At 70.5% G+C, this 11,692-nt stretch overlaps 2 protein-coding genes across 2 annotated transcripts in view; one reads left to right on the top strand and one right to left on the bottom strand.

Moving 5' to 3' along the window:
• Positions 1-210, bottom strand: part of LOC123361576 (paired immunoglobulin-like type 2 receptor beta) — a 1,995-nt gene extending 1,785 nt beyond the window's left edge. Inside the window, exon 1 of the mRNA XM_045001563.1 lies at positions 157-210. Coding sequence (XP_044857498.1) covers positions 157-202 — 46 coding nt within the window. The 5' untranslated portion in view covers positions 203-210. The remainder of the gene's footprint in view (positions 1-156) is intronic.
• A 1,240-nt stretch (positions 211-1,450) lies between these two features.
• Positions 1,451-10,786, top strand: LOC123361567 (paired immunoglobulin-like type 2 receptor alpha). Its single transcript, XM_045001550.1, has 6 exons — positions 1,451-1,635; positions 2,882-3,259; positions 4,009-4,173; positions 4,652-4,679; positions 5,180-5,241; positions 10,523-10,786. Exons 1-6 carry the CDS (start codon positions 1,578-1,580, stop codon positions 10,684-10,686), a joined length of 855 nt encoding a protein of 284 aa, XP_044857485.1. The 5' UTR covers positions 1,451-1,577; the 3' UTR covers positions 10,687-10,786.
• The last annotated feature ends 906 nt before the right edge of the window (positions 10,787-11,692 follow it).

Below are 11,692 nucleotides of genomic sequence, written 5' to 3'. Positions count from 1 at the left end.
ATTCACCGCCCCCCAGCCCCTCCCTGTGCCCCTGCCCCATTCCCCTGCCCCTCCCCCTTCCCTGTCCCCCGTCACCCCCTGCTGGTCGGGTCCCACCAGTGACAAGGGGCTGCCCCCCACTCCTGTGCCCCCCCCGTGTCACACCCCAGGGCTCACCCCCCACCAGGGACAGCAGCAGCAGCAGCAGCAGCTCCCGGCTCATGGCCCCAGCGGAGGTGACTCCGGCCCCACAGGCTCTGCCCCCCCCATGCTCATTTGAGGAAGCTGGTGACAGCTTGGCCCTTCCTGTGTTAAATCCCCCCCCCCCCCGGCCTGGGCCAATGAGACACTGCATGGGGGGGGGAGGGGGTAGCAGGGCCCAGGACTCCTGGGTTCTCTCCCTGGCTCTGGGAGGGGAGTGGGGGCCGGTGGTTAGAGCAGGGGGGGCTGGGAGCCAGGACTCCTGGGTTCTCTCCCCAGCTCTGGGAGGGGAGTGGAGGCTGGTGGGTCAGAGCAGGGGGGCTGGGAGCCAGGACTCCTGGGTTCTCTCCCCGGCTCTGCGAGGGTAGCGGGGTCGGGTGGTTAGAGGAGGAGAGATTGGTTGGGGTGGCCAACTGGGGGCAGGGGCTGGATCTGGGTGGGTCAGGGGATTGGGACAGGGGCTGGGGCTGGCTGGGTTGGGGGGGGTCGAGGAACAGGCTGGGGGCAGGGGGGGAGGGCCAGGTTCCGGGTCCTGCTGTCCGGTGAGGTTTGGTTTCACACCAGTGCACACGCGCTAGTGACCCTGGGTCAGCCCATGTGCCAGGGGGTGGCCAGGACCCCGGGGTGATCGCTGAGCCCTGCCCCAGATGTGCAGGGGTCCCCAGACCCCCTCCCCCCACAGGGGGGGATACCCCGGCCCAGAGACGCTGGTTCCTCTGCGGGTCCGGCTGAGCTGCTGGGACGTGGGAAAAGGGGAACTGGGGCAGCTAATTATAGTGCAGCTTGGCACCCAGCCCCCCGTCCCCTCCCCCACAGCTCCAGCGTCCCTCCCCCCATCTCCTCCCCCACAGCTCCAGCGTCCCTTCCCCCGTCCCCTCCCCCACAGCTCCAGCGTCACTCCCCCCATCCCCTCCCCCACAGCTCCAGTGTCCCTTCCCCCGTCCCCTCCCCCACAGCTCCAGCGTCCCTTCCCCCAAGTTCCCATGTCCCCTGCAGCCCCCACCCAACTATGCAGGCCCCAAGGACCCCCCCCCCATGACCTCCAGCCCCCCTGTGCCCTCCATGCCCCCTGCAGCCCCGTCCCCTGAATGACACCTGGCCCTGCACCCCAGTGCCCGGTGCCCCCCCCAGCTGCGGGGGCCGGGGCGGCTGGGACGCTCCCGCCACGGGGCTGGCGGTGGAAGGGAAGTGACTACGACACTGGTCTGCTGTCCCCAATTGCCCAATTTCTCCCCCCCCCCCCGCACCCGCCTCCCTCGGTTTCCTCCTCGCGGTATTGCAACCGGCTCCCGCGTCCTGTTTTCCAGCTCGCGTCCGGCCCCCGCCCTGGTCAGGGGGTGCTGGGCGGGGTGGCCGGAGCTCCGGGGAGCCAGAGACCCTGCCCCGCGCGCCCAGAGATGCTGCTGCCACCCGGACACCCGGCCCTGCTGCTCCTGGCGGGGATCCTGCTTGGAGGTGGGTGTGTTCGGCTGGTGCTGAATCCCCAGAGCGGGGGCCCATCTCCTCAGCCTCCCAGCTTCCCTGGGGCCCATCTCCCCCGACCTCCCGGCTTCCCCAGGGGCCCATCACCCCCGGCCTCCCGGCCTCTCCAGGGGCCCATCTCCCCCGGCCTCCCGGCTTCCCTAGGGGCCCATCTGCCCCGGCCTCTCGTCCTCCCCAGGGGCCCATCTCCCCCGGCCTCCCGGCCTCCCCAGGGGCCCATCTCCCCCGGCCTCCCGGCTTCCCCAGGGGCCCATCACCACCACCATCCTGGCTTCCCCAGGGGCCCATCACCCCTGGCCTCCCGATCTCCCCAGGGGCCCATCTCCCCCGGCCTCCTGATCTCCCCAGGGGCCCATCTCCCCCGGCCTCCTGATCTCCCCAGGGGCCCATCTCCCCCGGCCTCCCGGCTTCCCCAGGGGCCCATCTCCCCCAGCCTCCCCAGGGGCCCATCTCCCCCGGCCTCTCGGCTTCCCCAGGGGCCCATCTCCCCTGGCCTCCTGGCTTCCCCGGGGCCTATCTCCCCTGGCCTCCCGGCTTCCCCAGGGGCCCATCTCCCCTGGCCTCTTGGCTTCTCCGGGGCCCATCTCCCCCGGCCTCCTGGCTTCCTCAGGGGCCCATCTCCCCCGGCCTCCCCAGGGGCCCATCTCCCCCAGCCTCCTGGCTTCCTCAGGGGCCCATCTCCCCCAGCCTCCCAGCCTCTCCAGGGGCCCATCTCCCCCGGCCTCCCGGCCTCTCCAGGGGCCCATCTCCCCCGGCCTCCCGGCTTCCCCATGGGCCCATCTCCCCCGGCCTCCCGGCTTCCCCAGGGCCCATCTCCCCCGGCCTCCCAGCCTCCCTGGAGCCCATCTCCCCTGGCCTCCCGGCTTCCCCAGGGGCCCATCACCACCACCATCCTGGCTTCCCCAGGGGCCCGTCTCCCCCGGGCTCCCGTCCCCCGGCAGAAGGGGCGAGCTGGGCCTGGCTCTGATCCGGGGCAGGGCCCAGCACCAGCTGCTTGGGGGGAAGCCCTGCGATGAGGATGTGACCTGGTTCCCGGGGAAATGCCCGGCACGATGGGCACCCAGTGGCGGTTCCCAGGCACGACAGGATACAAACAACTAATAATAAATCCGCCTGCCCTATTGCCCCGGTCAGGGGGTCCCCTCTGTGCCCCCCTGGCTGCGGGTGGGACCCCGGGGCCGGCCGCGGTGACAGATGGTGTCTCTGGGGCTCTTTGCAGCAGCTGCCCAGGATCCCCGGTACACGATAACCCAGCCTGAGTCCCTGTCGGCGCCGGCCGGGGGCTCCGTCACCCTGCCCTGCGCCTTCACCTACCCCCCCGAGATCGAGCCGCTGCGGGACCTCCGGGTTTACTGGAGACGGGGGGGATTCTATGGCGAGTTTATCTACAATCACACCGAGGGGCTCACCCGCCCGGATTACAGGAGCCGCATCGCCCTGGTCGGGGACCCGCGGGGGAGCCGAACGGCCTCGATCCGCATCGACCGGCTGCGGGAGTTGGACGCCAGCGAGTACGTCTGCCAAATCAGGGTGCAGAAGAACAACGGCCAATGGGATCAATGGCGCGGTCACCCTGGGACCAGACTCACGGTGACAGGTGCCCTCCCCCCGCCAGCTTCCCCCATGTGTCCTGCTCCTACCCCCAGCTTCACACCCTCCCGTGCCCTGGCGAATCCCCCACCCACCCCCACCCCTGAGACCCTCTGTGTGTTCCTGGCTCCCTGAGCGCTGCACCCCGAATCCACGGCACCCCATGGCTGGAGCTCAGGGGCACCCCCACCGAGATCCCTTCCCATCCCCGGCTGTTACCTTGCCCCGTCCGCCCGGGCGTCCCCTCTTCTGGGTCGGTCTCTGGCCCCATCCCACAGCAGCGGGGCGTGTCGGTGAGTGAATGTGTATGCCAGAACGAGTGTCAGTTGTGCGGCACTGAGTGTGCAAGGATGCACACGCATGAACATGTTTGTGTAAATGAGTGTGTGGGAATGTGTCAGAGCCACAGTGGTGGTGAGTGTGCACACGTGAATGTGTGTGTGCAAACGTGCAAGTTCCAAAATGAGTATGTGTCTGCCTGTGCAGGGCTGTGAGTGTGAGCATGGCTGAGGGTGTCTGGGTGTGGGAAGCACAAGTGTGTGGGTGTGTGCATGAGCACACGTGCATCCTTGGTGCGGTGTCTCCCAGGGAGGGCCCGGTGTCCACAGACGTGTGCACATTCGCACACCTGGGGTGTACCCTGAACATGTGAGAGCCAGAGCATGTGTAGGTGAGCGTGTGCCCCTGGCTGTGCACACACGTGGGTGAGGGGCCACGCCTGGACCTAACGCCTCCCCCTTGATCTTGCTCCCACAGCCTTGACGACGCACGTCCCCTCCACGGAGCAGGCGACGATCTCAGCCACGACGCAGCGGCCAGCCGGGCTGGGGGCAGCCCCTGTGATTGGGGGGGCGCTGGCGGGGGCCATCCTGCTGGCCGGGATCATCGGGCTGGCCGTGTACGGAGCCCGGAAGAGAACAGGTACCGGCGCCCCTGGGGGAGCGGGTGGGGGGGGGAACACGCACCACCGGGGCATCCAGCCCCTCATCGGTCCGCCCCAAGGGAGCTGCCGGGTACCCGCGCAAGGCATTGTGGGAAATTCCCTGGGCACCGCAGGGATGGGAGCGGCGGGAGGAGCCGAACCCTGCGCCAGGCGTGTCCAGCATGTGTGTGTGTATCCTGCTGGGCGTGTGACATGGGCAGTAAGGTGTGATCCTGCACTGCTCCCGCTGCGGCAACATGGGATACAAAGCGTGACTGTCCGGCCATCCATCCACCCCATCCACCCACCCCCTTTATCTATCTATCCCCACTCACCCCCTCTATCTATCTATCTATCTATCTATCTATCTATTCCCAGACACCCCCCATCTCCCTGAGCCCCCCCCATGCTCTGCCCCCGCGTTGCCCCCCTGTGGGGTATACCTGGGGGCTATTAACTCCTCTCCCTTCCTTTCAGGCGGTCGGCGGAAGGACCCCTCAGCCCGGTGAGTCACCTCTTTCTGCTCCCTGCTGCCCCCCAAACCAAGGGGCCTGATCCCGCACCCAAGGGGGCTGCGGAAGGGCTGGATCCAGAGCCATGGGACCCCATACTTAGGGGTCGCTGGACAGCTGGAACCTCCAGCCCCTGGCCTGGGGCCCCAGATAAAAATAGGGGGTGCAGGGGGGGCTCCTGGGGGCCCCTATTCCCTCTTGGGGGGCTGAATTAGCCCCTCTGAGCCCTGTGCCCCCTGCTTTACAACCCCCGTTGCCTGTGCCCCAGGTGAGGCAGCAGCCTCCAGCCCCCCTGCAGGGGATTTCCCCAGTCCTCAGCAGCTGTGCCCATCCCCCTGGCATCAGGCCTGCGGCCGAGCGGCACCAGCCCCAGCGGGCAGCGGCTCCCCACTCGTCCCCCGAGCTGCCAGCCGGTGCCGGTGGGGGTGGGGGGCTGGGGCCCACCCGGCCCTGGGGGCCCCCACCAGTGACTGTCCGTGGGTCTGTCTTGCAGGAGGGCGCGTGGCCAGTCGCAGGCCGAGGGCAGAGGCGAGTACATGGAGATCGGGGCGGGAGGTGAGAGCCCCCGGGGCCGTCCTGAAGGGCACCCGTCCCCTCCTCCTGTCCCTCCGTCCCTCCAGCCACCCCGTCCCCATCCCCTCCTCCCCTCCCTCCGGCCACCCCGTCCCCTCTGCCCGTTCTCCCTCCAGCCACCCCATCCCCGTCCCCTCTGCCTGTCCCTCCCCATCCCACCCCCTCCATCCGCCCCATCCCCGTCCCCCTGTATCCACCCCATCCCCCTCCATCTGCCCCGTCCCCTCTGCCTGTCCCTCCCCATCCCACCCCCTCCATCCGCCCCATCCCCGTCCCCCTGTATCCACCCCATCCCCCTCCATCTGCCCCGTCCCCTCTGCCTGTCCCTCCCCATCCCAGCCCCTCTATTTGCCCCATCCCCTCCTCCCGTCCCTCCCCACCCTACCCGCCTCCATACGCTGCATCCCTGTCCCCCTCCATCCACCCCATTCCCTCTGCCTGTCCCCCTCTATCCATCCCCCTCCATCTGCCCCATTCCCCTCCATCCATCTCCCTCCATCCACCCCATCCCCTCTGCCCGTTCCCCCTCCAGCCACCCCGTCCCCTCTGCCCGTTCTCCCTCCAGCCACCCCATCCCCGTCCCCTCCTCCCGTCCCTCCGTCCCTCCAGCCACCCCGTCCCCTCTGCCCGTTTTCCCTCCAGCCACCCCCTCCCCGTCCCCTCCTCCCGTCCCTCCGCCCCTCCAGCCACCCCCTCCCCTCTGCCCGTTCTCCCTCCAGCCACCCCGTCCCTTCGGCCCGTTACCCTCCAGCCAGCCCATCCCCGTCCCCTCCTCCCGTCCCTCCTCCCCTCCAGCCACCCCGTCCCCTCTGCCCGTTCCCCCTCCAGCCACCCCATCCCCGTCCCCTCCTCCCGGCCCTCCTCCCCTCCAGCCACCCCTTCCCCTCTGCCCGTTCTCCCTCCAGCCACCCCATCCCCGTCACCTCCTCCCGCCCCTCCTCCCCTCCAGCACACCCGTCCCCTCTTCCCGTTTTCCCTCCAGCCACCCCATCCCCGTCCCCTCCTCCCGCCCCTCCTCCCCTCCAGCCACCCCGTCCCCTCTGCCCGTTTTCCCTCCAGCCACCCCATCCCCGTCCCCTCCTCCCGCCCCTCCTCCCCTCCAGCCACCCCCTCCCCTCTGCCCGTTCTCCCTCCAGCCACCCCATCCCCGTCTCCTCCTCCCGTCCCTCCGCCCCTCCAGCCACCCCATCCCCTCTGCCCGTTCCCCCTCCAGCCACCCCATCCCCTTCCCCTCCGCCCGTCCCTCCTCCCCTCCTGCCACCCCATCCCCGTCCCCTCCTCCCGTCCCTCCGCCCCTCCAGCCACCCCATCCCCGTCCCCTCCTCCCGTCCCTCCGCCCCTCCAGCCACCCCGTCCCCTCTGCCCGTTTTCCCTCCAGCCACCCCCTCCCCGTCCCCTCCTCCCGTCCCTCCGCCCCTCCAGCCACCCCATCCCCTCTGCCCGTTTCTCCCTCCAGCCACCCCGTCCCTTCTGCCCGTTTCCCTCCAGCCAGCCCAGCCCCGTCCGCTCCTCCCGTGCGTCCGGACCTCCATCCAGCCCGTCACCTCTGGTCGTCCCTCCTCCCCTCCAGCCACCCCATCCCCGTCCCCTCCTCCCGTCCCTCCTCCCCTCCAGCCACCCCGTCCCCTCTGCCCGTTCTCCCTCCAGCCACCCCATCCCCGTCCCCTCCTCCCGTCCCTCCTCCCCTCCAGCCACCCCGTCCCCTCTGCCCGTTCTCCCTCCAGCCACCCCATCCCCGTCCCTTCCTCCCGCCCCTCCTCCCCTCCAGCCACCCCGTCCCCTCTGCCCGTTTTCCCTCCAGCCTCCCCTTCCCCGTCCCCTCCTCCCGTCCCTCCTACCCTCCAGCCACCCCGTCCCCTCTGCCCGTTCTCCCTCCAGCCACCCCATCCCCGTCACCTCCTCCCGCCCCTCCTCCCCTCCAGCCACCCCATCCCCTCTGCCCGTTCTCCCTCCAGCCACCCCATCCCCGTCACCTCCTCCCGCCCCTCCTCCCCTCCAGCCACCCCATCCCCGTCCCCTCCTCCCGTCCCTCCGCCCCTCCAGCCACCCCATCCCCGTCCCCTCCTCCCGGACCTCCGCCCGTCCAGCCACCCCGTCCCCTCTGCCCGTTTTCCCTCCAGCCACCCCCTCCCCGTCCCCTCCTCCCGTCCCTCCGCCCCTCCAGCCACTCCATCCCCTCTGCCCGTTTCTCCCTCCAGCCACCCCGTCCCTTCTGCCCGTTTCCCTCCAGCCAGCCCATCCCCGTCCCCTCCTCCCGTCCCTCCTCCCCTCCAGCCACCCCGTCCCCTCTGCCCGTTCCTCCTCCCCTCCAGCCACCCCATCCCCGTCCCCTCCTCCCGTCCCTCCTCCCCTCCAGCCACCCCGTCCCCTCTGCCCGTTCCCCCTCCAGCCACCCCATCCCCGTCCCCTCCTCCCGTCCATCCTCCCCTCCAGCCACCCCGTCCCCTCTGCCCGTTCCCCCTCCAGCCACCCCATCCCCGTCCCCTCCTCCCGCCCCTCCTCCCCTCCAGCCACCCCGTCCCCTCTGCCCGTTCCCCCTCCATCTGCCCCGTCCCCTCCTCCCGTCAGTCCCCATCCCATCCCCCTCCATTAACTGCATCCCCGTGCCAGTCCATCCGCCCCGTCCCCTCTGCCCGTTCTCCCTCCAGCCACCCCATCCCCGTCCCCTCCTCCCGTCCCTCTCCCCTCCAGCCACCCCGTCCCCTCTGCCCGTTCTCCCTCCAGCCACCCCATCCCCGTCCCCTCCTCCCGTCCCTCTGCCCCTCCAGCCACCCCATCCCCTCTGCCCGTTCCCCCTCCAGCCACCCCATCCCCGTCCCCTCCTCCCGTCCCTCCGCCCCTCCTCCAGCCACCCCGTCCCCATCCCCTCCTCCCGCCCCTTCCCCCCTCCAGCCACCCCGTCCCCTCTGCCCGTTCTCCCTCCATCCGCCCCGTCCCCTCTGCCCATCCCCCCTCCATCCACCCCATTCCCTCTGCCTGTCCCCCTCTATCCATCCCCCTCCATCTGCCCCATTCCCCTCCATCCATCTCCCTCCATCCACCCCGTCCCCTCTGCCCAGTCCCCCTCCAGCCACCCCATCCCCGTCCCCTCCTCCCATCCCTCCTCCCCTCCAGCCACCCCGTCCCCTCTGCCCGTTCCCCCTCCAGCCACCCCATCCCCGTCCCCTCCTCCCGCCCCTCCTCCCCTCCAGCCACCCCGTCCCCTCTGCCCGTTCTCCCTCCAGCCACCCCATCCCCGTCCCCTCCTCCCGCCCCTCCGACCCTCCAGCCACCCCGTCCCCTCTGCCCGTTCTCCCTCCAGCCACCCCATCCCCGTCACCTCCTCCCGCCCCTCCTACCCTCCAGCCACCCCATCCCCTCTGCCCGTTCTCCCTCCAGCCACCCCATCCCCGTCACCTCCTCCCGCCCCTCCTCCCCTCCAGCCACCCCATCCCCGTCCCCTCCTCCGGTCCCTCCGCCCCTCCAGCCACCCCATCCCCTTCCCCTCCTCCCGTCTCTCCGCCCCTCCAGCCACCCCGTCCCCTCTGCCCGTTTTCCCTCCAGCCACCCCCTCCCCGTCCCCGCCTCCCGTCCCTCCGCCCCTCCAGCCACCCCATCCCCTCTGCCCGTTTCTCCCTCCAGCCACCCCGTCCCTTCTGCCCGTTTCCCTCCAGCCAGCCCATCCCCGTCCCCTCCTCCCGTCCCTCCTCCCCTCCAGCCACCCCGTCCCCTCTGCCCGTTCCTCCTCCCCTCCAGCCACCCCATCCCCGTCCCCTCCTCCCGTCCCTCCTCCCCTCCAGCCACCCCGTCCCCTCTGCCCGTTCCCCCTCCTGCCACCCCATCCCCGTCCCCTCCTCCCGTCCCTCCTCCCCTCCAGCCACCCCGTACCCTCGGCCCGTTCCCCCTCCAGCCAGCCCATCCCCGTCCCCTCCTCCCGCCCCTCCTCCCCTCCAGCCACCCCGTCCCCTCTGCCCGTTCCCCCTCCATCTGCCCCGTCCCCTCCTCCCGTCATTCCCCATCCCATCCCCCTCCATACACTGCATCCCCGTCCCCCTCCATCCGCCCCGTCCCCTCTGCCCGTTCTCCCTCCAGCCACCCCATCCCCGTCCCCTCCTCCCGTCCCTCTCCCCTCCAGCCACCCCGTCCCCTCTGCCCGTTCTCCCTCCAGCCACCCCATCCCCGTCCCCTCCTCCCGTCCCTCTGCCCCTCCAGCCACCCCATCCCCTCTGCCCGTTCCCCCTCCAGCCACCCCATCCCCGTCCCCTCCTCCCGTCCCTCCGCCCCTCCAGCCACCCCGTCCCCATCCCCTCCTCCCGCCCCTTCCCCCCTCCAGCCACCCCGTCCCCTCTGCCCGTTCTCCCTCCATCCGCCCCGTCCCCTCTGCCCATCCCCCCTCCATCCACCCCATTCCCTCTGCCTGTCCCCCTCTATCCATCCCCCTCCATCTGCCCCATTCCCCTCCATCCATCTCCCTCCATCCACCCCGTCCCCTCTGCCCAGTCCCCCTCCAGCCACCCCATCCCCGTCCCCTCCTCCCATCCCTCCGCCCCTCCAGCCACCCCACCCCCTCCATCCGCCCCATCCCCCTCCATCTGCCCCATCCCCTCTGCCTGTCCCCCCATCCCACCCCCTCTATTTGCCCTGTCCCCTCCTACTGTCCCTCCCCACCCCACCCGTCTCCATACGCTGCATCCCCGTCCCCCTCTATCCACCCCGTCCCCTCTGCCTGTCCCCCTCCATCTGCCCCACCTCCTCCATCCCTGTCCCCCTCCCTCCATCTCCCTTTATCCCCGTTCCCCTCCACCCACCCCATCCCCTCTGCCTCTGCCTGTCCCTCCCCATCCCCTCTGCCTGTCCCCCTCTATCCACCCCCCTCCATCTATCTACCCATCCCTGTTCCTCCACCCCAGCTCACCCCACTCCTTCTATCCATCCAGCCCCGTCCCCCCTGCCCTCCCCCTCCCTCCCTCCCCCTCACTCCCCATCCCGGTCCCCCTCCACCCCATCCATCCCCCAGCCTCCTCCATCCATCCAACCCCTCCAGCCCCCATCCCTTCACTCATCCCCAGCCCCCCTCTGTCCCCCCTGCCCTCCCCCTCCCTCCCTCCATCTCCCTCCCCCTCACTCACTCCCCATCCCTGTCCCCCTCCACCCCATCCATCCCCCAGCCTCCTCCATCCATCCATCCATCCCCTCCCACCTTCCAGCCCCCATCCCTTCACTCACCCCAGCCCCCTCTGCTGTGCCCAGCCCGGCTCACCCCCGCCCCCATCTCTTGTTCCAGGCCAGGACGTCCCCCCGCCCCAGCGCCCCCCCCCGGACCCCCAGGACCCCGGCTTGCTCTACGCCGCCCTGGCCTTCGCCGAGCCCGGCACTGCCCCGAGGCAGCCAGAGCCCCGCGGGGCCCCCACGGACGAGACCCTCTACTCAGCCGTCCGGGTCCGCTAGGGCGGGGGCAGCCTGGACCCCCAGGGGAGGGGCTGGGGGTGGAGGGGAAGGGCAGGCCATGGGGGGGCAGAGCTGGATGAGGGTGAATGCGGGATGGTCCCCGAGTTGGAGCTGGGTTGGACATGGGGGGCTCAGAGCCCATGGGGGACTGGGGGGGTCCTGCATTGGGAGGTTTGGGGGGGCAGAGCCTGGGGGAGGTTTGGGGGTGTCTCTCTCCAGGTGTTTCCTCCATGCACCTCAGCCCGATGTGGGGGGCAGGGCCCGAGGCCTGTGGGGCCCAGACCAGGCTGGAAGCCTGAGGGATTGTCCCCCTCCCTCAGGGCCGCGTGTGTGTGTGTGTGTGTGTATCTGTCTGTCTGGCCTGGCCTGCCCCTCACCCCAATAAAGCCTGTCTGACCTTTGGATTGTGTGGGTGTGTACCGCAGCGGTGTGTGTTGCACAACTTACACACTGTCTGCACCCCCACCCACCCCCCGACATCCCCACGCACTGGTCTTGCTCCGCACAGACCTGCCCCCCCCCACTCTGTGCTACACACACACACACACAGTGTGAAATCTGCCCTCCTCATTGGAGGGGGGGCAGCCTGGTCCCGCTCCAGGGGTCTGAATTCCCCCTGCATTTACTGCCCCATCCCACTGCCCCTCCACACTGCCCCCCAGCCCCTGTGTCCAACCTGGGAGCCCTCAGCCCCCCCCCGTGTGCTCCCCACAGCGAGTCCCCCTGGGTGGGACCCCTCTGACACCCCCAAAGGGCTCTGCCCCCCCACAACAGGCAGCTGTGATGCAGCCGGATTATGAGCAGGAGGGGAATGCGGTGTAGGACCGAGGTTGTTAGCACCGGGAGCAGGGACCTGCAGCAACGTCCCTCTGGGGGGGACCCAGAGCCCTGGCCTCTGCCCCCCGAGGCCCCCCCCCAGCTGCCCCCGCACCTCCGGGCTTCGTCTCTCTCCCGGGCAAACCAGTCCCCTGGGTGCTTCGTTCCCAGCCCCTCCAGCCGGCTCCTC

This window comes from Mauremys mutica, unplaced genomic scaffold, assembly GCF_020497125.1.
Source record: "Mauremys mutica isolate MM-2020 ecotype Southern unplaced genomic scaffold, ASM2049712v1 Super-Scaffold_328, whole genome shotgun sequence".
Lineage (NCBI taxonomy): Eukaryota > Metazoa > Chordata > Testudines > Geoemydidae > Mauremys > Mauremys mutica.
The sequence above is the reverse complement of the archived record's forward strand: the minus strand, read 5'-3'. Positions and strand labels throughout refer to the sequence as shown.

Bases quoted from the DNA above. Each gene is read 5' to 3' on its own strand.
- LOC123361567 (XM_045001550.1), top strand. From the start codon at position 1,578: ATGCTGCTGCCACCCGGACACCCGGCCCTGCTGCTCCTGGCGGGGATC. The intron at 3,260-4,008 runs GTGCCCTCCCCC...TTGCTCCCACAG, and splicing joins GACCAGACTCACGGTGACAG to CCTTGACGACGCACGTCCCC. The intron at 4,680-5,179 runs GTGAGTCACCTC...TCTGTCTTGCAG, and splicing joins CGGAAGGACCCCTCAGCCCG to GAGGGCGCGTGGCCAGTCGC.